This window comes from Erithacus rubecula, assembly GCF_903797595.1.
Source record: "Erithacus rubecula genome assembly, chromosome: 9".
NCBI lineage: Eukaryota > Metazoa > Chordata > Aves > Passeriformes > Muscicapidae > Erithacus > Erithacus rubecula.
Window position 1 is genome coordinate 28787257 of NC_136660.1, and position 27924 is coordinate 28815180.

At 41.5% G+C, this 27924-nt stretch overlaps 1 protein-coding gene across 1 annotated transcript; it reads left to right on the plus strand.

Annotated features, from left to right (window-relative positions):
- Nucleotides 1-491: 491 nt before the first annotated feature.
- Nucleotides 492-24401, plus strand: SLC18A2 (solute carrier family 18 member A2). The gene is made up of 15 exons (XM_079313046.1): nt 492-1084; nt 2850-3201; nt 9642-9700; nt 11700-11783; nt 14033-14125; nt 14507-14596; nt 14696-14739; nt 14814-14874; nt 17346-17441; nt 19716-19794; nt 20038-20089; nt 20504-20567; nt 21405-21524; nt 22063-22196; nt 24032-24401. Exons 1-15 carry the CDS (start codon nt 964-966, stop codon nt 24140-24142), a joined length of 1560 nt encoding a protein of 519 aa, XP_079169172.1. The 5' UTR covers nt 492-963; the 3' UTR covers nt 24143-24401.
- Nucleotides 24402-27924: the final 3523 nt, after the last annotated feature.

Below are 27924 nucleotides of genomic sequence, written 5' to 3' on the forward strand. Positions count from 1 at the left end.
TCCCTCTCATCATCAGTCACAGGACTCAAGGAAAGGCATGAAGCTGAGTTGGAGGAGGTTTAGGTTGGATATCAGGAGGTTTTCCTCCAGTGGTTGGGCACTCAGGCTCCCCAGAGAGCACAGCACCGAGACTGCCTGAGCTCAAGAAATGCTTGGACAATGCACATGGTGGGATTCTTGGGGTGTCCTGAACAGGGCTCGGACTTGGACTCGATGATTCTGGTGGGTCCCTTCTGATATTCTATCATCCTATGAGATTCCTAATTTTAGGCAGTTGCTCCGTGTGGCTCGCCAAAGGCGCTCCTATGTTCTGAGCAGTGAGTTTTCCCTGCCCTGCCCCTGTTCTGAGACATCCCCCGGGCACACAGAGGGTTACTGGGCACACGGGGTCACTGGGCACACAGAGGTTCTGGCACATCTCCCCGGGCACACAGAGGTCCTCTGGACATACAGAGGTTCTGGCACGTCCCGCAGCCCGCCCCGGCTGTCCCGCAGCATCCCCGCCGGTGGTGGGGGCACAGAGCAGGGAGGGCAGAGGAGCGGAGTCCCCGCAGCTCTCCCGGGCTCACACGGGGACAGAGGTGCCGCCCCCTCTCCTCTCCTCTCCTTTCCTCTCCTTTCCTTTCCTGTGCTCCTCCTGCCGCTCCTCCTCTCCCGCTCCTGCCGAGCCTGGCAGCGAGCGCAGCGCGGAGCGGGGCTGGGCTGGAGCCCGTGTCCCTGCCCGTGTCCTGTCCCTGTCCCTACCCGTGTCCTGTCCTGTCCCTGCCCGTGTTCTGCCTTGTCCCTGCCCTTATCTCTGCCTGTACCCCTGCTCGTGTCCTGCCCGTGTCCCCCTGGTGTCGCCGCCGGTCCCTGCCTGTATCCCTGCCCGTATCCCCGCGCTGTCCCCTCGCTGTCCCCTCGCTGTCCCCTCGCTGTCCCCTCGCTGTCCCCGCCTCCGAGTGGCCTCGGCCGGCCCGGACCATGGCTTGGGGCGAGCTGGGGCTGCTCCGCTGGCTGCGGGAGAGCCGCCAGTCCCGCAAACTCATCCTGCTCATCGTCTTCATCGCGCTGCTGCTGGACAACATGCTGCTCACCGTGGTCGGTAGGTAAAACCAAATCTTCAAACGGGTTTGGGCTTCTTTCGCTCCCCCGGCTCCTGCCAGGGATGATCTCCGGCGGCAGATGTGCTCCCCGGTTAATGCTCTCAAAACCAGGGTTTTCAAACGCTGATTAATTTATTTTTGTTTGTAACCATGAATTATATTCCAGGCGTTGCAAACGCGCCGCCGTGGACATCAAAGTCTTGCTTTATTTCCATATTAATTGCAAGATAAGAAATGGTATAAAAAGGTCTTAATGACTCCTTTTTCTCTCTCTCTCTTTTTTTTCTTTTTTCCCCCCGTCTTTTCCCTAAACGCCACTAATACTTCATAGAACGACAGATAACAGTATTTTTAACTCATCATCTTTTTTTTCTCCTGTGGTCATGCAACTGAAACAACAGGCTAGATAACATTGGAGATGCCTGTTTCCTTGTGATAGTTTCTGCTTCCCCCACATTGGTCTTAAAATGATAGGTTAATAAGAAAACTATCTGAAGTCACTTTTAAGAAAAGCACTTCCATGAGTTAGCTTAATAAAATAACACAAGTTTTGATCAAAGTCTAAGATCCAACTTTTAATGGCTTCAGTGGCACAGTATCAAGATTCAGAAATCTACCCAAATAAAACAATTGAATATTTTTCACGGGTACACTTGGAACTCCTCATATTCAAACGTTTATATGAATTGAAAGCAAATGGTGCAGAGAAACCAGTGGCTCAGGAATGTGCACACAAACACACATGAATGCACATGGTTCTCCTGGAAGTCACTCAACCTGTGCAGAGCCAGCTCTCAGGTGATGCTGCAGACTCAGACTCCTCAATTTCTTGAAATGGTTTCATCCTAAAAGTTGATGCCACAAGGCAGACCTTAGCTTAAAAATATCTACTTTTAGCAAGTGGATTTTGCAATTTTTAAATTACGTTAATATACTTCTTTATAAAATTATTAATATTCAATTATTAGTTTAGTAATTAACTAGGGCTAGAAGCCCTAGAAATTAATATAGTTTGCAGACTTGAAAGGCTGGGCTTTTTCAGGGTGAAATGCAAGATGGGAAGGGGTTATTCTGTCACTTGTATTAAAATGAATGAACCTGACATCTGTTTTTACAAACTCTGAAATCCTAATGTCTGAGATACATATTAATACAATTTAAATTGCAGCCAAGATCCTAAAACATATAAACATGGTTCCTTTTGGATTATCTTTTGAATGTAATTTTTAAAATAATGAGACATGCAAATATCAACATATTAATTTTGATTCCTTGATGTAGGTCTTTTTTCCTTCTTATGGCTGGTACCAATCAATATTTTTGTGGTTTATTTTAGAAATGTTTTTAATTGTATTTTTAAAATTTGGCTTAATAATCATTCCAATAATCTTCTCATTGTTCATGTTTTGCAGCCTAATAAAAGGACTTATGCAGCCATGTGCAACAAAGAGGCTTCACACATGGGTTTTGATCCTTCTAATATTTTGCTTAATGATGTACATATAGAAAACCTTATGGAAATCTTATGAAAACTGGCAGAATTTAAAGAATAACATAAATGAACTTTTTGTTTTAAACTGCACTTCTGAGTTACGGGTGTGTTTTTTCCCATGAGCAAATTTCTCTTTCAGTTCTGTGTTCAGCAGTGCTCTGTTGGAAAACCTTGTATTTCCTGATCAATGGCAAAGAAGCAAGACAACTTGGTGATTCCATTTACAAATAACCTGACAGTAAGATGCCAATGTATTCTATTTGTTTTTCCAGTGCCAATAATTCCCAGTTACCTTTACAGCATCGAACACGAGAAAAATGCCACAGAAATCCAGACTGCCAAGCCTAACCTACCCTCAGCAACCATGGACAATTTTCAGAGCATCTTCTCCTACTATGACAATTCCACCATGGTCACTGGGAATGAATCTGACAAGACACAGCCTGGAGAGGTGCATCAGACCCAGACTGAGCAGATGGTTGTGGCTGTGACTCCTTCCCCCTCTGACTGCCCCAAGGATGACAAGGAGCTGCTCAATGAGAATGTCCGAGTGGGGCTCCTGTTTGCTTCCAAGGCAACAGTGCAGCTGATGACCAACCCCTTCATAGGGCCCCTGACAAACAGGTAGGTTGTTGCTGCTGCCCCAACCCTGAGCATTTCACACTGGTGGATTAGCCCAGATTATTCTTAATTCTCTCTTGGTCCTGTTTTACTGCCTTCTTGCTTTTTCTGGAGGAATATTTTAGTGAAATACATTTGGTGGACACTTCTAAACACTTATACCCAGCCACTTTCCCCCCAGCTCCTATAAAACCTTGGGATTTTATAGAAACCTTTGCTGAGATGCTGTTGAAATATCTTGCTCATAGTTACAGGAGGAAAAAAGACACTGCAATGTAGAATTCACAAAGATTGTGAACTGTCAATATTCCTGTGGCACCCACATTAGGCAAAGATGATACTGAAGCTGTAGGCAGGGTTCAGATCCTTTCCCTGCTCTCACTGGGATGAGCAGCTCTTGGTGAGGTTTGGTGTGTGAAGGTTTGGAGTTGTCTGAGGTGAGAATCAGTGGGAAATTTGTGTGGACTTCTGTGAAAATGAACAAATGCCCAGCTTTGCTGATGCCTGCCAGGTTCAATGGGTCTCACATTCCCAGCAGTACATGGCTCTGCCCAGCTTTCTAATTGCTCCCTCTAAATTCTTGCAAATATATGTCTTAAACCCATTATGTTTAAGTGGGACTTTATAGTAAACTTATTTGAGCCAGGATCAAGCTTATAGACACAGATATCAATGTCTTAAAGCCCCTCTCCAAATCCAAGTACTAATGATGTTTACATGAAGATAAAAAAGTATATATAATATAATTTACATTTTTAAATGCTGATAATTAATTTGATTTTCTTGTTAGCATTTTGTGTAACTGCCCCCCAAAGAAGCAGCTTCAGTCTTCCCAAACAGACTATGAGATCAATCTGCAGGAAATGAACTCCAAACTGTATTTGGTCAGGTCACTGCTCTGCATATTTCTTATGTAAGCTGTTTTCATAGAGAATTATTCCTTGCAGAAAATAATATACAGCTGAAATTTGTACTTGTAGAACACTTTTGTTTAAGCAGTCAATGTCCATCATGGGTGGAAATATTTAAAACAGCCAACACACTCCAATGCCAGCCAGAATGGCCTTGTGTAGGTTTTACAGCATATATATATATACAGAGAGAGAGAGTGTCTGAGTGTTTCCTTTCAATCTAATAAAAATATCCAGTATCCAGCTGAGGGCTAAGCAGCATTTGGACTGACAGTGTTATGTATTCAGAACCTGTGCTTGATCTGTGCAACTGATCTAAACACAGAAGCTTTAATGAGAGAGACAGTTTCATTTCTCTCATTTCCCCTTATCACCAATACATATCACCTACACAGGCAGAAGTAAGCCACCACAAAATTACTTTTGCACTAATATTGCTGCAAGTTGAGAAGGATTTTTCTTACCTGTATTGTGCAGTGAGGATATCACAGCTACTCTGCAGGTAAAGTAACAAAACATCAAATAATGTTTTTATAGTAGTTCTTTGGATGTGCTGCTAGATTTTCCTAACTGCCTTAATCGTTGCCCTGTTGATATTTGCTCTTTTGCTGTTGGCAACTCCATTTCCAGAGCCTGCCAAACCAGGAGGAAGGTGTGTGGTCCTGGGATGTGCTGGGGCATCCCTGGCTTTGGCAAGGAGGCAGGAGAAGTTCTTTCCTGTTAGGGGCAGGGCTGGCACCACACCAGTGTGAATTTTAGTGCTGGGAGCTGAGATTTTCACCCAGGAACATCCCACAGGTTTTTGCCTGGGGTGGGTGTGTGACTGCAGGCACAGGGGCAGGTTTGCTCCCATGCCCAAAGAGTGTGAGAAGGAAAAACAAGGAGCACATCATCCCATCATCCCACATGGCAAACTCTTCCCTGATACAGCTGAAGTGAGTGCCTTAATGGCAAAGTGGCCCTAAATTAGATTCAGGGTTCACTGGTTTTCTTTCATGCATTATTTGTATCTTGGTATTGGTATCTGCCTTTCTCCTGAGAAATGTTTAGTAGGAAATATTAGTTAACATATTTATCAATTAACTGTAGAAGTTTTTGGATACCCTCCCCCTCTTAAGTTGAAAATTTCTAATAACAATGATCAGCTAAAATTTGTGAATGTATAAATCAAGCAGAAAATATCTGAGTTCTCATTAGAAAGACTCTTCTTTACCACTGATAAGATATTTGGTTACTGTTAACCTTTTTGCCTTTATTATTTCTACAAAATTCCAGCAACATATCAAAGCTTAAGGAGAAGTGGTTGCTTGTTTCAAGATCAGTGTGCACAGGTGCTTAAGATGCCCAGTAAGTTTACTTTTCAAATCACTGTGGACAGTGATTTTTATTTTTCAATCAAATATAACTGTTCAAGAGTGGTTTAGAATTTTAGTCAAGTGCTGGTTTTCACCAGGCACTGGCTTTGAGTGCTTGAGTTTGTACACCCATTAACAGGATGTTCTACTCATATGAGTCTGTGCAAATCATCACTATTTTTAGGTTTTCTGAAAGCTTTGGAGACCTGTTTTCCCTTCTTTTGTAGTTACCAAAGGTGTAGACTTTCCAAAACAAATTTCAGAATTAGTTTCATTCAAGGAGCATGTTCTGCAAAAAAACATTTCTTATTTGAAGCCCAGCTCTTTTCATGGAACACCAGGCACACCTGGCTCAGAGAACAGGTTTGCAATTCCTGAAACAATGCAAGTTCCCTCTGCCCTAACAAAGCCCTGGCAGAGCAAACACTGGTGATGGCTTTGCCATGGGAAGTCAACAACACACTTCCCACCTTGGCACAGTTTCAGGGCAGAGCTGATAAGATTTTGGGGTCAGAAGCACATCATGTTTTTCCTGGTAGTGAAATTTGTAAGAAACCCTACACGAAGCACAGCATCAGGCACAGGGCTCTGGCAGGAGGCACTGGCAGGGGGAGAGTGAAGGCTCTGCCTAAAGCTGCCCAGTGAAGAGAGTGGGCAAAAGGCTGCCCTTAATAACCAGCTGGTTTATCCAGCTGGTTTATCTGGGATGGGTGTTGCTGCCCCATCCCTGGAGGTGCTCAAGGCCAGGCTGGATGGGCTCTGAGCATCCTGGCCCAGTAGAAGATGTCCCTGCCCATGGCTGGGGGTTGGAAGGAGGTGGGGTCCAAGTTCCCTTCCAACCCAAATCTTTCTGTGATTCTCTGATTGACTCCACTGCTTTTTTCAAACTCTCACCAAGCCCTGGGCACCAGGCTGTGAGCCCAGCTGTGCCAGCCCCTCAACCACCAGAGCCAACCTATGACTCTGCCCTCTGTGTCCCTTTTTTTTTTTTTAATCAGCCTGAAAAGTTTGTAGTTTTAACCTTGTCCTTATTCATATCAGCCTCAAAAAACATTGAAAAATTGTTTAGCTATTTTCATCATCCCCATCTTTTTGACACCATCCTGGCTACAGCTTTGAACTCCTTTGCATGAGAGAGAGAGCAGCTGGGAGCACAATGTGTTCATGCCCAAGACACTAAGAGAAAAGCAAGCAGAGGAATAAATAATATTTGTAACTACATATTTACAGTTCAGTTCCTGTCTGAGCTTTTCTTTCAGGCTTTGGCAGGAGACTGAAGTGAGCAGTTCTGCAGGTCACTCTGTCCCTCTGCTCCAGCCCTGTCCCTGCTGACCCTACATGTTCTTTTGTAACTCCACACATATTCAATGGTTCACTGGTTCAGAACCTCAAGGAACATATTCGTGCCAAAATCCTCCCCAGTCTTCACTGCCAGTGAAGAAGAGAGCCAGAGTGCCAGGCAGGACAGAGCCAGCAAGGGGTGCTCACATGGAGCTGTGGAACAGCAAGGTTGGAGTCACTGTAATTGATAATTAGGCTCTAATAATCCACAGCTGCTCACCTGGTCAATGTAACCTTTGTTGTGCTGCTGCACAGAACCAACAATGTTGTCTTATTTTAGAATAATCTTGTTAATGGGTAAAAATCATTTCCTGAGAGCTTTACTATCTGGAACCACAGGGACTGGAGTTTATTTGGGCATTCTCCATCAGTGGCAGCCTTTCCTTTCCCTCCTTCAAGCAGTGACTCAGATTTTTCCAGAGATCAGAAATACTCTTAATAAGCACTTTTAGCTGCAGGTAGCCTTGGTGAGACGTGCTGGACTCTGCTTCAGAAATGTTTGGAGGGTTTTGAAAGTGCCCAAGAAAATTATATGCTTGGCCATAGTAACAAGAAAAAAATAAGAGTGAAGACAGGCTGTAATATTCTTTGGTGTTGCATACATGCAGAGGAGCAAAATGCAGAGGTAATTGTGATGGAGAGTGCTATGTCATGGCTGAGGAAAAACTGCATATTCACTGTTTTCACATGGCAAGAACATGAATGGCCCAGGACCAAGGGACAGAATCCCTGAATTGGCTGTTACAGGTGGTGTCTCTCTTTTTTATGTGTATTTATGTTGTATCATGTCCTTGTTCAGTAAAATCTCCCAGTCTGGGCTCTCTAACATCTGTAGAGCAGAGCAGGGAATGCAGCTGCAGATCAGACATCTGTGGTAGCACAACTGCCAACTAATTATTGCTGCTATTTCAGGAGGAGCAGGGTTTGCTAAGAGGCAGGGTTTGTTTGTTGAGATTGCCCAGGAAAGGACAATCTGCATATCTAAGAAAATGTCAGCTGGATGTGGGCAAGACTGTCCGCTAAAAAAGCCCAGCCATGGTTTCAGCAATCCCATGCAGGGGCAGCACTCCAGGACTGTGCATCTCCACATTGTGGGGATGCTCTGGGCAGTGCTGCCCTTCCAGACTATTGTAAGGACTTGTTTAATTCTCACCTTCTGCTATGTGTCACTTTCCACCTTGCTGTGGCCCTGTTTGTCCAAGGAAAAGGAAGGATAATATCAACAACTGCAAAATTTAAGAGTAATGCTTGAACAGCATTACACTGAGCACTAGAAGTGACTTCCAAAATGTTTCTTTTCTTCCTGCCTTCAACCACCAGAAAGTTCCCAGGTATAGGAAAGTTATTGGAAGAGTTAAAATCTCCTTTATTCAGTATGATAGCACTACTCTGTTTAACTTGTGAATGTCTATGGAAGATCTCACAGCTCATGTCCCCGATGTAATGGTGGAGATGTGAATGTGGGAGACAATTTGGATGACATTTCTTTCCATGTAAATAACTGAATATTATTTCAATGTACTTCAGGTGAGTAGCAAATGAATAACCAGTCTCTGCTGGATATTTACAACACCTATTCTCAGGTTTCAACTAGGAGAATCTGTGCATTATGTTTTTATCATATTTTAATGCAGTGATGATTTGAGGCAAAATACCATGTGAAAGCTCAATTTATTTCATTCATGAGAATGGGACAAACAAGGAACATTGAGCTTTGCACTCTAGGGAGTTTTCCAATATTGAAGGTCCTTGATTGTATAAAAATATTAATACAAAAACAAAGCTTGGAATAATTATTTTGGTTTGCTTATGTCATGAATACTGTTATTAAAAGGGCCATTATTGACCCTTCCATTATTTGATGGACTTGCTTTAGCTAATACTGCTCATTTAAATGCACAACACTTCAAATCACTGTAAACTGAAATCCTTTGAAAGTATTCCTCTGAAAAGCATGTTGGAGAATTTGGCCATTAAATAATATCCTGGCAAATACATTTGAGATGCACAGCCCTACAAAAAATGAAGCTGTGAACAAAGTGTGCTGGATAGAATATGCACATTGTCTCCAGAGCTACCTAGGTTTTTACTCTAGGGCAGATTTTTAACAGGGTGAAAAAAAATACTGTGATTTTTTGGGTGAACTTTCAGTTTTATCTGCTCACAAAATTTATTTGCTTCCCAGACAGGAAGTTCTTTATTTCCTGGAAACCTGAAAATAATTGGAGCAACCAAGCATTTCTACAGGCTGTTCAGAGTCCTGATGAAAAAATGGGCTGATGAAGAGAGCTTTGATCAGCTCCATTTCTACTCCTAAACCCATGGAAAGCAAAAGTATTATTCTCAGGCTCTTTGGGACTTTTCCAGTGCTCCTGAGGCAAAACTCCCAGAAAAGCTGATGACAAATTTTTCCAGTAAAAAAGCCATTGGCTTGACTATGTCTCATTACAATCATTGTCTTATGAGGATGGAAACAGATGAGCATTGAAACACATTTCAAAGTTCAGCACACTCAGGGAAATCTTCCCTTGGCATATCTTTGACAGCCTCTGGAGCCCAGAGGGGTTTTATTGGGAACAATTAGGGCAGAATGAGAAGAGGGCAATCAGGGTAATCATGAGAAGGATTTCTTCCAGGGATTTCAGATATTAAATCTGTTGTGTCAGAGGAAAAGAAATTTGAAATGTGGATAAATTTGGCCACGTGGGCCACAATAAATAGTTCAAAGCCTACCAAGAAACTGCAGGTTGGTTTGTGTGGTGTGTGAACTCGTGTAAGACTAACTCAAAACCTCAATGGGACAACCTGAAATGTGAATATTCCTTGTGTTTTCCAGAATAGGCTACCAGATTCCACTGTTTGCTGGCTTCTGCATCATGTTTGTTTCAACAATCAGTAAGTGTCCACATCTTATTTGGTCTGGCCCAGGCACAACTTTTAAATAAATGGTCCATGATAATTGTCACTAGGAATTCCTCTTGTTGATGTATTTTCATGATGTCTGTACTAATTTCCAAGGAAAATTTAAGGGAGTCAGCTCCATGTTGATGAGATTTAACAAATGCTCTCTTGGGAATGTGTCCTAAGGAATCACAGCTCTTCATCCCACCTGAATCTTTCAGGTTTTTCTGATCTGGAGCAGTGCTCAGACAGTTTTAAATAGGCAGCCATGGGAGAGCTGTCTTGCAAGGCCCTGAACAAGCAGATATCATGGGGGTTTATCAGAAAGATTGTGAGGCTGCAGTGGCTCCTGAGCAGAGTATGAGTCAACAGGATCACAGTGTTGCTAAACATCACTGTGGGATGTGCAAACAGGAGCACAGCCTGCAAGTCAGCTGAGATAATTTGCCTGCTCTAATGGCATTGATAAGGCTTCAGCTGCTGTTTTATGTTTGGTTTTGGCCTGACATTTAAAGCTGTGGTCCAGACAGAAAGAGTACAGAGAACATCAAGGCTCATTAGAAGCCTGTGAGGATTGGTGAAAGAACTGTTTTTGCCTCAGAAGGCAGATGTAAGATGTATTAGAGCTATGGCAAAAAAAAAAAAAAAAAAAAAAAAAAAAAAAAGAAGGGGACAAACAGTTTTCCATGTCCACTGCACATAAAAGAAAGAATAATGAGAGATGTGGCTGCCCTATCCCTGGAATGCTCAAGGCCAGGCTGGACAGGGCTTGGAGCAACCTGGGCTAGTGGAAAGTATCCCTGGCCATGGCAGGGGCTTGAGCCAGGTGATCTTTAATGTCTTTTCTAACCCAAAACATCCTGTGGTTCTATGATCTTAAAACTGTAACATCAGGGGGACTGAAGTACTAGAGATGACCTGGTCTTAGAGCCACTGACAACTCTGTGTTTTAGGATCATGTTAGATAAATTCTGGTTGGGATGTAGATCAGAGTATGAGCCTAATTTGTGACATAGAACTGCTAAAATCCTTTTCTCCTTTATTTTTCTTGAGTTTTATGTGTCCACAGAGTAGGGATTTTTGTGAAGTGTGGTGAAAAGCCCCAGGAGGCTCAATCCCTCAGGGCAGGTGGGAGGAGTGCCCATGGATCCCATGGTTAGTTGGTGCATAACCTTCCTGCAGCTGTAACCTGCCCAGCAAAGTTCCTTAGGTGGCCAAGAGATAAAAACAAAGCTTTATAGCTGTAGAAGGAATGACACTGGCAATGACATGGGCTCTGCAGAGGTGTGGGTGGGTTTCTCCAGTGTGTGGATGGGGAATTCAGCCAGGCTGAGTGCAGAACCCAGGGCTCTGTCCCAAAAGGCAGGAGGGGCTGAGGGGGAAGCCTGGGGTTAAATCTCTTGGGAAGAGAAAGAATGGTCCATTCTCTGATAACTGGGAGGAGAAGGAACTTGCTGGAGGTTTTGAAGGGGGGTTCTGACTCCCCTGCACCTTCAGCCAGCTGTGCTCCACACATCTGGAACAGGGCTGGCAGCAGCAGGGGGGAACCGCTCCCCACCCAGGTATTATTGGAGGAAACACTGGTGAGTGTGTTACATCCTGCCTTCCCTGCCTGGAGCTCCAGCCTTAAATGAAACAGCCTGGAGAGGTGAGGCTGGAGAGAAAAAAAACTCCAGTTACTCCCCCTGTGTGCAGTTGAACCAGAGCAGATGTAATCAAATCCTAAGTAATTAGTTAGAACTGCTTGGGCTCTTGCATTCTGCCTTACCTGGAGGCTTGGACACCTGAGAGCAATTCAGCACTGACACATCTAAATGCAATAACAGGCAATAATGCAGTTAGCATTGAAAGTGGCAAAAGTCACTGTAAACACTTGACTAAATTGTAGGAAGTTTTTGTGATAGTTTCAAGAAATCTAACTTTTTAACCTACTTAGAGTTAACCTAATTTTAAAAATTACCTCAGGATTTTTTTTTTTTTGTGTTTTCTGCAGTGTTTGCCTTCTCTGGAAGCTATGCACTACTGTTTATTGCCAGGTCCCTTCAAGGAGTGGGCTCCTCATGTTCTTCTGTGGCAGGTAAGAGAAGAGATGATAGAGAAAAATGCAGATAATTTTCAGTCATTTTTTACAATTGAATTTTGTCAGCACACTCAATAATTAATGCAAAAATATTCAATTGAATCAATTTCATATTTTGTTGGGGCTTTTTTTCTGTCTCTTTCATATAAAGTAGCTCAAAAGCAAATGTCTTTTAAGACTTCCTTGATATTTGGGTTGCAGGAAGGTAGAGCACAAAATGAACTGCACTCTCCCTGGGATTTCTGCACCTGGGTCTTCAACATTTTAAATTCATTTTTAGCCATTTTAAAGGTCACTGGGAACTTATGTTGGTACTTATTACAGTTAGAACAGCAGCTCTGTCTGTTACAGAAACTTCTGTTATAAAATGTTGTTTTCAAGGGCTTACCATGCTGGCTGCCACTTTGGCCTCAGTATATCTGTACCACATTTCCAAGAAAAAGTGTCTCATTTTTAAATGAGTAGGCAAAATGCAGTTTGGGTTTTCAACCCAAATTATTTCAGCATTTTTGAGGCTGAGGCTGGAGAAAATATGTTTTGTTCATGCTGAATATTTCAATCTTGGAAACATTTCCTGCAATGGCAGGAACTGACATTGGTTAAGGTTGCAAGTTAAGCTTTCCTGAGGGAAGATATGCCAGAATCAAAATTATTCTTCAGCTGTAACTCAGTCCCTGTGCAAGGGGTCACTTTGAGCTAAGGGGTTTTAGAAGAGCTCAAGACTTTTTTTTTTTCCTCAGCCAATGTACACAAAAGAGCAGAAAAGGCCAAGGGACCATCTAGTCCACCCCTTCCTGAAGGCAGGATCAACTTAATACCTGTCATTCCTCATGCACTCTTGGCAGGCAGGACCTCAGAAGCCTCCAGAACTGCCCCCAGCATCCAGCTCAGTGCTTGATGGTCAGGAAGGTTTTTTTCCTGATGTCTCATCTAAAGGCTTTGCTGCCATGTGAACTTATTTCTGCTTCCCATCCTTCAGAGAGAGCAGAGAACAGCTTTTTTATCTTCCTGGCTCTCTTTCATATTGCAAGGCTGTTATCACCTCTCACATCAGGTTTATCCTCTTTGGTTTTCAATTGGAAGTCCTGCAGCTGTCCCTCATGGATGTTGCTCTGAGCCCTTGCTCACCCTCATCCCATTCTCTGCACATCTCCAGGCACCCCCAGATTTCAAACTGTGTGCACCAGAGCCAGACCCAGCTCTGGGAAAAAGCTCTGACTGCATCTCCCAGGCAAAGGAAGTTTTATTGCTGCCAGTCCTTTACCCCCCTGCATTTGTGCAATCATTCCTATGTGCACAACTTTGTGTTACTGTCTTTCCATTGCCCCCTCCTTTTTTCCAGAATATTTCCCCAAATCCCACATTCATTGTGAATTCTAATGCAGTTCTCTAACAGCTCTCCAGCTGTTCATGCAAACAGTTTGATGTCATCCATTCCTTCCAATAAGGATGGCAATCCACACAGGACCTCTGCTCTTTTGATGCTCATGATGGATGGTATTTACTGAATGATCAACCATGCAATGTATTGTTTTCCTTCTCTGTGTAGCTGCAGCCCTTATTTACTGAGTCCTATGTAAATCTTGGTTTGAAAACAGAATTATTAATTTCTATAAGGACTCTTCTGCAGCATTTATATCTACAGTGTCTGAGTGCTCCACCAAAGGAAAAGCAAATTGGGCTTCATGTTTCCTTTTGTGAAGTGAAGCTTCACAATCAAGTGCAGAAATAAGGCATGTGAATATAAAGGTCAAAAGGATCCTTTAATTTTTTGATGCTGAACTTGAAATACTCATTTACAAAGCCATCAGCTCTACATAATACCTCATGCCCAGAGCACTGTCCACAGCTGGAGCTAAGTGGTCTCCAGGCCTTTGTGCACCCCAAGTACAAATAAATAAAGCTTTGTTTCTGCTCGTTGGGAAGCATCATCTAAAAGCTCTGCGACAAAGAGATGAATAAAGAATCTGAAAAGTAAGGGCATCACTAAATTACCTGACTAATACTGCACAATAGAACATGAACTGGGGGCCATGGACCTTGCCAAAATAATTTTTGCTTGGCAGTTAATTCTATGGGGAGGGACTATATAAATATATATACACACACAAAAACACTTGATCATTTCTGTATAAAGTTTAGTAGGTGTGGCAAATGATTACCATAAACTGTAGCACACAGATGCCTAATTCTGTGCTGTGCTTTTTTCTTTTGTCTCTTTTTAATTTTTTTTTTTTTTATTGTAGGGATGGGTTTGCTTGCCACCGTTTATACGGATGATGAAGAGAGAGGCAACGCAATGGGAATTGCACTTGGAGGCCTGGCCATGGGAGTGTTAGGTCAGTGAGTTGGAGGCTCTGCTGGCAAAAGAAACCATTCCCAGCCATCCCAAAACATGTTCTTGTGAGCTCTGAAAGCAGCAAAGGGTCTCATTGTTTGTGCTGGCACTGTGCAGCCTCCAGACTGGATTCGTGGTGCAGCTTTCCCCACAGCAGACATTCCCTGTCAAGCATAATCTCTGAGATGTTTGGGTTTTGTTTACATTGCAGAGTGTTTTGGGGAATGAGGAATATGGTTATTGCCACGACCAGTGATCTTTGTGGGGATTTTCAGGCTGGATTTAGTTGCTGTTTCCAGTAGCACGATGCTCGATCCTTGCAGGGGGTTTGTTCAGAATCTTCACAGCTGTGTCCTTTCCTTTCCTTCCCTTTCCTTGGCAGTGGGCCCCCCTTTTGGGAGTGTCATGTACGAGTTTGTGGGGAAGAGCTCTCCTTTCCTGGTGCTGGCAGCCCTGGCTCTGTTTGATGGAGGTCAGTAGACACCCAGTGTCAGTGCCCCCCAAAGCCCCTTTCCTGCTCTGCCATCCATCCCTCCTGCAGGAGGGTCACAGCACTCATTTCTTTCCACAGCTGTTCAGTTACTTGTTCTGCAGCCCTCCAGGACACAGGCAGAAGTGAGTATTAAGGTAAAACACTTCAGGAATGGGTGTCACTTTGCCTTTTCTAATCCCAAGCTTTTGTTTTGCAGAGTCAGAAGGGGACACCTTTACTGACACTTTTGAAAGACCCATATATCATTATTGCAGCAGGTATCACATCTTTTTTCCTTTTTCCCCCTTCTTTAAACCAGCCATTGGTTACATTCCTTTGTATGCCTTGGGCTGAGCTGCTTTAACAGCATTGTCATTTGCTGGTTTACTTTACATAAAGATTGAAAAATGTGTTGGTAATACATGATGAATGTACCAGTAGAAGCACACTAGGCAGAAAATTTGAAATAAATGTGTCTTTCCAAATGAGAGGCCACTAATGACTTGCAGGTGGCTGCTGGGGCAATGAGATGTGGCCAGGAAATTTCCTGTGAGGCAAGTGAGTCTGGGCAGGGCTTTCAGAGTGAGGGATTGCCAGCACCTCACAGGCAGGCACAAGGAATAACATTGAACTTTGTTCCTGTTTGAAGAGGGAGTCAGTTTGGTCTCTTGAGTGTGAACTGTATTTCAGAAAAGGTCTGGGTGGAATGGTGAATGGTGTTTGGTATTAAATATATAATTTTTCTAGTGACCCTTTCTGTCTCAGGAAAAGTTTGCTTTTTTTACATTGCACATTGTTTATTCTGAAGTCTGCAATTAAACCTGGCCCTTTCTATTGTTGATAAAATACCTGGAAACAGATAATTATTTTTACAGTTCTGTTTCTTCATCCTAACTTGTTGCTTGTCCAACAGAGCAATTCTTCCAGGCATTTCTGTAAGTTTTCTGTTTCTTGCTAACTTAGGGAATTATCATAACCTTAACTCTGTGACTTGATTTAGTTGTGACTTTAGCTATACAAACCCTTTTTCTTGAGAAATTCTTGAAGCTTGGTTGAATGCCAAATGCCCTGGTTTGTGTGATTTCCTTTCTTTTGGGGAAGCTTTGCTGGGGTAGCAGGGTCTTGGACTTTGCCCTGAGATTGCAGATTGCCAGCTCAGGCTCCCACTTTTCTCTTGGGGCACATTCTATGGATCTGAAGTACCTTTATCACCATATCCCATCATCTCTGGTGATGCTTCCTGGCCTAAGAATTAGGTGCCACAACCATGTGCAAGCACACCTGTTTCTCCTTCCTTATGAGGTTTGCTCACAACAGAATAAATCCTTTTCTATTTAAGCTGTCTCAGTTAGAATGGTCCTGCTTCCTCTGGCTGAGATTTGTGCAGCCTGAATTTTTTTTTTTTCAAGGATATTTGAGCATGGCTGATTTTTGGAAGAGCCCCAAGGTGTTTAGCTGGGGCTCCTCACAGACACACTCTGGGAGTTTGCACCCAAGTGGAAAGGTTGGCTTTTGTCTTTAGGGCTGTTGCTCCTTGCCTGGGGAAGGGAGAGAGCCAACAAGGCAGCAAGTTCATTTTAGGAATTGTGGATACACTGTCTAATATATCCTGACGGGTTTGAGCAAAGAATGACATCAGTGCTCATTTGGTTTTGAACCTTATGATGAGGAATTCCTTCCAAGAGAAATAATGTTTCTCTGACCTCTGAAAAAACAAAAAACAAAGAAAAAAGGTAAAATTTGTATAGTAAATGACTGGAAGAATCTAGAATATTTTCCTGAAATTGTAAATATTAGGAAGAAAGATGGTAACACAAGTATGAGGTTGTCACTTCCAGCAGTGTCATTTCTTAAGGGATTAGCTGAGGGACATGTCCTGTTGCCCTGCATTAAGCTTTGGGTGCCTGAGGGTCTTTTGAGTAAGTGTGAAAAGCATCTTGAACCCAAAGAATTTCCATGGGGTTTCATATTCCTCCAGTAAAGCTGAAGTGCAGCACTGAGGAGAGATGAGCAGGACACAAACCCCTGGAGCACGGGTCTGCAGCAGTGCTGTGGGCTGAGCTGAGCTGTGGGGCAGGCAGGGCTGAATCAGCACTTCCACCACTTGTCATCCTTTTGTCTGGGTTATTAAAGCTCCAGGAATTCAAGAGATTGGTAAGAATTTGAAATTCATAGGGCTGTGCAAGCTCAAAGCCAAACCCATGTTAGCTGCACAGCCTGGCTGACTGTAGGATCTGCAGAGAAAATTCCCATTTGTGGGGAACAGACATCCCTGTGGTTGTATGTTGGTATTTTTAGGATCAAGACCTCCATATCCTGTTATGTGATGTAGGCATGATCCCTCAGATGGCAGAGGGTTAGAGCCTGAGCCTCTTACACAACAGGGCTCTGGTATTGCCCCAGGAGACCAGGTGAACACCAAGTGATTGCAGGTTTAGCTAATCATTTGTACAACAGACCTCATGAACTTTCCAAATGTCATCAAGCTCACTGCAAACTTTCACATTATGAAGTAGCTTAACCTTTATTGTGGAATTTCTAGGAGAATAGAAACACATAAAAAGTTAGTGTTCAGTGATTTTTACACTGTGTTCTATTTGATGTTAATCACCACCTGCTACATGACAAATAGGGCTGTAAAAAGTGCAATATTTTATGTAAAAACATCCTTTTTTTGTAGGCTGTTTTGTTTATAGTAGAAAGAAATAATTACTACTATTTTTTTCCCCTCTCCCATTTTTTCTTTAAGGGTCAATCTGTTTTGCAAACATGGCTATTGCTATGCTTGAACCAGCTTTACCCATCTGGATGATGGAGACCATGTGCTCAAAAAAATGGCAGCTGGGTAAAGTACAATATATTGTTTGCATCTCTATATTTTGCCTATTGAATGTCTGAATTCTGGTCCTGTTAAAGATCCTTTGCTTCAGGAGGATAATTTTTTTTTTTACAATCCTTAAAATGTCAGTGCCACCTTGGACATCACTGTGATTTTTAGCAGGGACACAATATTGGGAAGCCAAGCCCATAGGCAAAGATGGGACATGCCCCATGTATCCATTTGCACTCAGAGTAAAGCTGGGGCAGTCACTTTCTCTTTGAGGTGAGCAAGAGCAGGAAAAAAAACACCAGAAAGTGGATTAAATTCTAGTGAGTGACAAAGTGTGTGATGCCAAAGGGAATCTTCTGAAGTAGGGAATGCTCAGCCTTCATCTATCTCTCATTTAGTGATGTGTGCATGAAGTTATATTTTAATATCAGTGCATAGTTTAAAAGAAAAATCCTTCATGAAAATGATGTTGAGCTGATATCCCTGCTCTGTGTTAAAGTAGGTGTCCCTACATCCTATAGAAAGCACAAACCTTATTTCTAATTAATGCAATTGAGATCCAGAGTGGCCACAGATTCAATTCTTAATCTACTGCTGAGCCTGGCAATAAATTCTAGCCTGTAGTACAGCAGAGTAAACATGCAAACTTGGGTATTTTGAACCTCAAAAAAGAAAAATAAATGTTGTCTATCTACCTCCCTCACCAGTTTCCTATTACTAGTGCAATAGAAATGAGTTTTTCTCTCTTCATTGAACAGTGGTTACTAGAAGGAAAATATCCATTTTCAATTGAGACTAATTTAACCCTTTAATGATACAAGTAAGTGACTCCATTTCACTTTGATTTGACAGCATTAATGAAAATTTTTAAGCTTCTTAAATTGTAAATTGAAGTGCAGGGTTTTAAGCAAATTATTATCTTATGCAATTGGAAATCCAGCTGTTTGAAGCATGATCTGAAGCAGGTATAAAGAACCTTGATTTGACCAATGAATATTTCTGTGCATTAAAGGCTTAATAATTAGAAAATTATGGTTCTGCCTCAGTAGCACAGCTTACAGACCAACCTGTGCAAGTCTTATTTAACAAGGCTTTGCAGTATTATTTCTCTTTTACAGCTGTAGAGGTCTGCTCTCTATTACCCTTTGGTATAACCAGATAGCTCCTAGCAATACTGAAGTAGCTGTGGTTACACAGGCTAAAATTAAATCTTTCCCCAGCACCACCACTGTAACCCACAAGGTTTTTAATCACAGGATATTGCTGTGCTGAAAATTACCTCCTGGGTTTTTTTTTCCTTATGAATATATCAGAGAGATAGGAAGGAAGATGGATAGGCAGGAAATGAGAAAAGCTGTGTTGCCCTGGTGAAAGATGAGGAGCATGGTTGGATTGTGTACCCTGATGTGGCTGTTTTCTAAATCTCTGCTGGGTCCTGTCTGGGGCTTCTGTGTGAGCAGAGGATGAATCCTCCAGTACAGACTGGAATAACTGGCTTTGAAACCAGAGATGTCACCAGACAGAACATCTACTCCAGATCCAGCCACTGCTGTGGCAACCTCAGGGGAAGGGAAACATTGCTGGTGCCAACAAAGTGCTTTTGATGGAGGTGGGAAATGAGAGACAGAATTTACTCAGGTGTCCTCATCTGCAAGCTACAACAGTTTTAAAATTTTTATTTTATTTAAACCAATATATAATTATTTAAAAAAATTTAAAATATGTTGGCTAAACCATTTCAACACAATTTTTAAAGGTTTTTTTTACCATTACATTATTGATACATTCTTGACTTCAGCCTGTGCTTGACCAAGGCACTGCAGACTTGCCTGGAGCTGGAAGCTTGATGGCATTCCCAGGCTTAGAGGGGGCTGTCACCTGGAACAGCCCAGCAGCCCTGCTGTGCCCTGCCCAGGGGATTCAGCCCTGAGCTCCTGGGCTGGCTGCATGTGCTGAGCACGAGCTCCACGAGCTGCAGCTGCAGGAGAGATGCTCTCCCTGGCCCATCCCAAACTTACTGGAGTCAGACAAACTTTTAGCTCTTTGTTGTTCTGTCCCTTCTCCCAGACCAGTTCTTGTATCTAATGCTGAAAAGCCCTTTTCAAAGGCTCCTGCATTTCACAGATGATGTCCTTAGATTTCATGGAATGCTGCAACAAACCGGATATTTGATTCTTGGGGCTCTATTAGATGTGTCCAGATCAAAATTGCAGTGTCTGGGATTTATTAGTTTCTTCTAACACTTCACTGAAATCCTTGCTGATAAAACATCTCATTCATATTTTTCAGGTGTTGCTTTTCTCCCAGCTAGCATCTCTTATCTCATTGGGACGAATCTTTTTGGGATACTTGCACACAAAATTGGAAGGTATGCTTAATTTAAAAACACTAATCATCATCCAGTCTCTTCATGTACCATTTCCCAAGGCAGTTTATTCACAGTGGAAGTTATAAAAGCTTGTTCTATAGGAGCAAAATTGCTTTTTTTGGAGCAAACAGATTGCTACTTTTGCTGTTTAACTCAGTGCTTCAGACATGGCTTTGAAACATTCAGGATCAGCTCTAATATCTCATTATCACCCATCTCTGAGTGATGTTTCTCCTTTGATAGGTGGCTTTGTGCTTTGCTCGGGATGCTAATCGTGGGAATAAGTATTTTATGTGTAAGTAGACAATCGTGCATCTTTTAAATCATGTGAATGTTTGTGTGCTCATCTTCAAACATGCACTTTTCCCATGAGAGTTTTATGACACGTTATTAAACAATGTGTGGTTAATAGGTTCCAGATCAGAGCCTTGAGTGGTTTCCAATTTCAGTGCTTCAATTATTTTTAGAAAGGATGACTCTGAGAGGAGCATGCTCCTCTGTTGAGCTGTCACTCAGCAGTTTATAATTGTAACTGTGTCAGTGGTTTAATGGCACAGTTGTCTGAAATGACAGCTCAGAACAAGGATCAAACTCTCAGATCTGTGGGCCATAAATGCTTGGAGAATTTATCTCAAAAAAAAAAAAAAGAAACTAAGCTCATTAGCATGTGCAGCATGATGTAATTAACTGCCCAATATTTCCTTTATAGGTACCCTTTGCTAAAAACATTTATGGGCTCATAGCACCAACTTTTGGAGTTGGATTTGCCATAGGTAAGAAAATGTGCAGAGTTGTTACAATCTGTTGTTTCTGTAAAAATGATTTGATAGGAAATTCCACAGAAAATCAGTTTTGTTTGCCTGAGCTGTGGCCCAAACTGGCAGGCAGAGCAAGGATTAAGATCTTTCAACCTGCCCATGAGTGTAGAAATGAACAGAAATGAAGCTGGGCACTGCCCCAGTCTTTGCTACAGTGGAAAAGGAATTATACAGACATTTCAAAAAAATGCTTAAATTTTTGTACATAAAGAGGAATTCCCAAGCTCACACACATGTACTCCCCAGTCAGGAGTGTGAATTTTCCTTACACTGGGCCATGCAGGCAGCCTCAGTGGGGACCCTGCCTTGCTTTGCAGTGCTCAGCAAATATTCTGGGGCATCTTCACACAAGGGATGTGTGGTGAGGAAAGAAACTGCAGGCACAATTCAGGTCCCAAATATCTAGCAGTTTTGTGAGACACGATAAAAACACTGTAAATAATTTTGATTGACTGGGGGCTAATGTCTTTTTGCCTTTCAGTCAGGGTAAGCTCTTCCCTAATGCTTGGCAGGTATTGTGAGGTGGGAGCATTGCACAGACAGTTGGTGAGAAGTGTGGATACACCCTAAACTCATGTCTCTCCTGTCCTCTGGCATGTGCCACATATTCACACATGACCCCAGACACAGCAAAGATAAAAATCAAATCTAACACAGACTATTTTTACACAAATCTTTTGCTTGGTTATGAACAAGCATCCTTTTAGCTGCTTTTGCATCCCTTCTTAGCACAGAGCCAGATGTCAAAAGAAGGGGCAGAAAAGGCAGCATTCTGCTGGAATTGTTTTTCAGGGATGGTGGACTCCTCCATGATGCCAATCATGGGTTACCTGGTGGACCTGCGCCACGTCTCTGTCTATGGCAGTGTGTATGCAATAGCTGACGTTGCCTTCTGCATGGGCTTTGCCATAGGTGAGTCCAGCCTTTCCCTGCCTGGGAAGCACAGTGAGGAAAAGGGGAATCTGCTGCAATGCCAGGTGTGAATCTCACTGGTACTTGCAGATTTTATGAGAGGAGGTTCTTATTTTCTGCAGGAAATCAAAGCAGGGGATTTTGTGTTTGGTATCTGCAGCAGTGCTGTGCTCACTTTGTGAGCTGTAAGAGGCTCAAAGGTGTCTGAAGGCACTAAAGAAATGGGATATGCTGAGGAAAGAGACCTTGGAACATTCAAACTCTGTGTTCCAAGGGTCTGAGAGGGGAATAACTCCCCACTGACCCCCTGCCTCCTTGAGAGCATGACACAGATGCCCTTGGGAACAACTCTGATCTCCTTGAGGAATGTGGGTATGGAGCCAGGAAAGTTTTATGAGATAATTACAAACATGTCTATACATTCCTCAAATCCATCTGTAAGAGGAGGGGTTTGTATACAAAATTACCATAGTTTAAAGTGACTGCTGCAAATTTTGTGTCTGAGCAATCTCCAGAAAAGGGTTTTTATCTGTACAAGGTCCCTCTGCTGGTGGTGCCATTGCCAAGGCCATTGGATTCCCATGGCTCATGACAATTATAGGAATTGTGGATATCATCTTTGCTCCCCTGTGCTTTTTCCTTCGAAGTCCACCTGCCAAAGAGGAGAAAATGGTAAGGGTAACTTGGTTTCTTTTTAAAATTTTTTGGTTTTTTTTTTTTTCAGTGAAACAAATGACAACTTACATTTGCATCTTTGCCTCTAACTTCCTCAAAACAGGACCAGCACAGTGTATTTCACCCTCAGGCATTAACTTTGGAATGAACTCCCCCTTCTTTTATGTCCAAGATGTATAAGGGCAAACCCTTTATTAGTTAGATGTTACACATTTAATTTTTATGAAACAGGGTCCTGCAGATATTCCTCTGCAGCAGCATATGCTGTGGTGGAATCAGTATAGAATTCATTTCTCTTTTCCTTGAAGAGCCAGAACTCTATTGGCCAATTGACCAAATTATTCCTTGGTGTGCCTCAACCTGGTTTTTTTTTCCCATGGTTCTCAACAGTTTATTTTGAATCATCTTTTTTCATCCTTCTCCTTCCTTCACACAGCTTACTTATGCCTACAAACTAGTGGCTTCTCTTGTCCAATCTGCACCACAGGGCTTCTCTCTCTCTCTCTTTTTTTTTTTTTTAATTTTTTTTTTAAAATAAATTTGCCAAAGACCTAATGTTCTAGGGCACTCAGTGCTCCCCCACCACTTTAAGGTGTGTAAGAACAGTTGTCACCATCTGCAGGCTTAGCCCAGCCAGCATTCCACCCTTACTCTTCCTGAAAAAGGCTGAGCAGGGCCCAAAATATAGTTGCTGGTTGTTTATTTGGGTGAAAAGAAACTAATTTTGCATGGTCATGGTCATATTCTGCAGTGGCACATCCCTGCAAGGTAAGGACAGCATCTGTTGCTTGTGCTGCTCACTTTGTACTGGCAGAAGGGGGAAAATTGAATTTTGCTGAAATAATGGTGTGTGTGAGGCCAGAGACCTTCTGTTTTGTTTGTATTTGGACTGTAGAATCCCAGAGATCCCAGTTAATCCCTTGTCATGACCTTTGCTGACTGCACTGGTTGAGTTTGTTTTGGTTTTCTTACATTAAATAAGGCTGAGGAACAGAAAGGGAAAAAAAAAAAATATCAGCTGCTCTTTCCTGGCAATATAAAATTTATGAAGTTCTTCCATGATCCCTGCCAGTTTAATTTGTAACATCACAACCCCTGAAGGGACAGGATCTCTCCCCATGGCTCCAACACCTTCCAGCATCTGCCACCTCTAATCTACCTTTAAATGCAGTTCCCAAAGTGGCTCATGGCTGTAAAATGATGTACCAATTCTTTCAGGTTGGAGGAGAGTCAAAAGGAGGGTCCCAAAATTGTTGTCTTGGCATAATTATTAACCCCCAAACTTAATTACACTGTGCATGAAGAAGACTACACAGCTGCTCCAAAATTTCTTGGGAAATTTCAGCTCAGAGAAATTAGTATTTTATCTGGCCCTTACCATGATTACCACTTTTAGCTTGCCATGGGTGTCAAGGCACAGTATTGGGACCCCCATTCTTTGAATTATCCTCAGTTATGCTGTTCAGGATCTCCAAGAAAAAAGAGGAGAAAAGCAGTAAAAGAGAATTGGCTTGAAGAAGTAGGATCATTCATCCAGGGTTTAATAAATGGAAATTAATTATGGGAGTGGCCAACTACTGTATCTGGAGAGCAGGTAGATGTATTTTAATAATACCTGGGCTGGAACACTGGAAATAGAAATTTTCCAGAGATATCTTTAGCACCAAGATCCCCCCTCACACCGAGGACTCAATTTGCCCTAATTGCAATCAGTTTGGGCCCTGCTTCAAGGGAGGAGAGGTGAATCCCTGAGTGGTGCATGCTGTGTGGTGGATCAGCCCCAGCCTCAGCTGGATGCTAAGCAGAAATACTCACACTCTGTTTCCTTCCAGGCAATACTCATGGATCACAACTGTCCTGTGAAAACAAAAATGTACACCCAGAACAACATCCAATCCTACCCCATAGGTGAAGAAGAGGAGGAATATGAAAGTGATGAATAACAGAAAAGCCATATAACATGTTTAGGTGTACAAAATGCTGTGGTTCATGTGAAACATCTCATCCAGAAATAGGTTTTAGTTGTACTGTATTTAATAGTGAAATGGTCAGAAAAACCAAAGGTATGTTATTTATTGCCCGTGACCATAAAGCAGACTGCAAACTGCCTTACAGGGGGAAAGAGCTTTTATAGACCATTTGTATAGTGTTACTCTCTGTGTATTTAATTTTATTGAATATTACACTCTATTTTTTATTAAATGTGAAGTATTAATCTGTATAAAATGTGAATTTTAACTATTTGGTTTTTAAATTCATCTCCTTGACAGCATTTCATATTTTATTTGAAGTCATAAGTTACTGTCAAACTTAAGTCTTTCTTATTGGATTGGAAACGTAAAAAAGCAACCCTGAAAGAAAACCTATCCAATTTGCATCATTTTAAGTGATACCCTTGCAAGTGCATTGAAAGGAGCTGGAATTCAGAGTGTGGACAGCACTATCTTTTTTTCCATCAATTTCAGGTCATAATAATATATATAAAAAACTAAATAGGAGGCACAACTTGTCTATTCTCTCTGAACCAATAATGTTGAGGAAAACATGTTGTTAACAGATGAGTCTATTGCTATTACTGCTATTTAACAAAGTTTTAATCAAGCAGTTGTGCAATATGAAGCCCCCAAACATCACCAGGTAAACAAGTCAGTATGAACATGCACTATTCCTTTCCCTTAGCAGGGAATATGAAAGCATGAGGATGCTTTTTACATTTCTATCTTTTAATATATTTCACTTTATTTTAGTTGCATCTTCAGTGACTGGTTAGGAAAAGCTGCAGTATTAGAGTATTTAGTCTTACCATATACTGAAAGTGAGCTGCCAACTGGAGCAATTCAAATGACACTTTCACATGCATTTACAGATATATCTAAAAATTCAATGTACATTTATTTTTTTAGATGAGTTCAAATATATTCTTTGCTTAAAATGGAAGAAAAAGCCAGTTTGTTGCCAATCTCTCAACTTTTGGGGACACAGTCCAATACAGGTGAAGTATTGTATTAAGCAGTCCCTGTCTGCACTTAGAAAAAAACAAGACTTGGAAAGAAAGCATTTTAAAAACAATCCCTCAACCATGGTGTATCATTTCATTTGTAAAATGAAAATCTTTATGTGCCTTCTCTCATGTAATTGCAGATGTTTGATGTACTACAGCATAGATACTATGTTTACATATAGTTTTGTAAAGCATATATATACTATGGTCAAAAAATATGAAAAATATAGTGGATCAAACTTCAAGTATTTCTCTGTCAATAATTATGCATTCAGAACACATCAAAATAAAGTTATCTGACAGAAGTTCATGATCTATTGTAATAAAGTGGAAAAAAGAATTAAAAAAGAACAACCTTCCCTCATGCTTTACCAATGTGGGGAAAGCTGTCAGGTGTCTCAGCTGCTGGGAAAGAATTTCTCAGAGCTCCTTCAGAAACCAAGATTCTGTTCTATGATTAATTCTCCACTGTCAGCAGGTAAGTTACAATTGTGCAAATCAGTGACTATTTACATTAGGCTCAGATTTTACTGTGATTTGCATACTTGAAACTTTGCCCCAAGGGATGTTATTCTACTTACCTTCACTGAAGTCTTTTGGTCAACATCAAATTGTTAATTTGATCAAATTTGAGACTGAAATACCAATGCAAGAATTCTAAATATTAGAGGACATGTTCATCTTTTTGCCAGCTGCTCAACCAGTGTATTTCTTGAATTCACAAGTATGTAATTCAAACACAGCAATTCTCATTTTTTTAAAAGCACAGACTCTCTTCATGGCTTGGCTTTGTATTTTTGTACACATCAAAACCAAGGAGGAGTTTGCATTAATCTGCAACGTGAGGATGAGACCCAAGGAGAGATTAATGGATCACATTCCTCTTCTGCAGCTGGAGCCAGGTTTCTGCTGGGCCTTAGGGAGCATCTTCCCATGAATTGCTGGGCATATCAGTGCAGTGCAGAGGCTCCCCTTCTCCTGCTCCACCAGATGAGGAGGATTAATTAAAATACACACACACACGTTTGGAATCTCTGTGCCAACTTCCCCCCACTCCCAAATAAAAACTTACCAGTTGTTTAGGATTTTTTGACTAATGAGCAAGCAAACCTTTTTTGGAGAAAACACACAAAAATCCCCCTTCTGTTCTGGAAAAATGTGGATTTTTCTGATTTTGTATATTTTGATCTCTGTCAATTCAAGTGTGATACTCATTTATTCCCAGTACTTATTTCTCTTCTGCAGCTGTAAACTTTCACTGATGCTTTATTTAAAATTTCTCAGCCCAATTAATCCAGTTATCAGTAGTTTTATATAATGCAAAATGTGCTTTTCCCCTGATGAGCCTTCCTTTACATGGTGACTTTGGATGATAAACTACTGCAATAGAAGTGTTTGAAAAACATTGACACATTGCAAGAAAGTTGATAATTTAGCAAAACTATTTTATTAAAGCTTATTCTCATGATAAAATAATAGCCAACAAAATCATATTAGGCAGGTCTTCTGCAAATGTGTGTAGCTGCCACCTATTCAGATATCATTAAGTCAAGATATTCTTGTTTTCTGTGGTATTCTTTATTTTCAGCTATTTACAGTCAAGCATGAAGCAAAGATTACATCAGGAATGTCGTATTACAATTACCCCCTCGAGATTCACTGCTTATTGGAAATAATGCCAGATAGGAATTTGTGTTTTCCTTCTTATCACTAAAATACAACTATTTTGCCCTTTTTCCATTCAGTATATTTAAAAATATTGCACTACATTTAATTTACCTCTTACAATCATCATCATTAGCAACACTATGAGAGGAAAACGATATCCAGCTTTTCTTACCCACTGTGTTACACGAGTCAATTTAAAACCATGAATGTGTTTTTGAAATCAGTATTTGCATTGTTTTCACAGCTCCTTCATGTGCACCAGGGCTTAAATGAAGCACTTGGATATATTTGAAAACCTCTGTAGTAGTCTGTAAGAGCAAACACTGATGGGATTGAAGGCAGATCACCACCAATGGTAAGCTGCTGAGAAAATGGAGTGGGGAAGTCTTAATATGCATCTCAAGCAAGAATAGGTTAAATACCTTTCAGACAAGGAGGGAAGCTAGTTTTGTGCGATCCTTTGCTGAAGCTTAATTTCAGAATTGTGTCACATGCCTGTTGTAGCATGGATAGTGTTTTCCATACATCAGCTAAGTAGTATCAACTGCCCAGAACTCACAAAAAAGTGCAAGTAGTTGCATGACTGGCAGTAACCATTTTGTTTAGAAGCACAAGCAGGCTGTTCCATGGTGAAAACCACTGCTTCTTAATTTTGCCCATCACAAACTAAACCAAGAAGCAAATTTAAAGGAGAGGTACATTATAAATGACCACCACTGCTTCTTAATTTTGCCCATCACAAACTAAAACAAGAAGCAAATTTAAAGGAGAGGTACATTATAAATGACCTCAAAAACTAAAGGAGTTATTCTACCATCTCAAACTCCACTCCCACAAAGGCTTTTTTTTTTTTTTTTCTACTACCAGCAATACCAGTGATAATGATACAAGTACCTAGCACAGTACCTAAAATAAAGATGATATTTTATACAAAATTTCTATACACAGAAGATGAAACAAAGACAGGTCTCCAGGAAATAAATAAAAATGATGGCCTTAGCCAGGTGATGCTAAGATCCACAGTTTACACATAGCACAAGACCAGACATTTCTTTT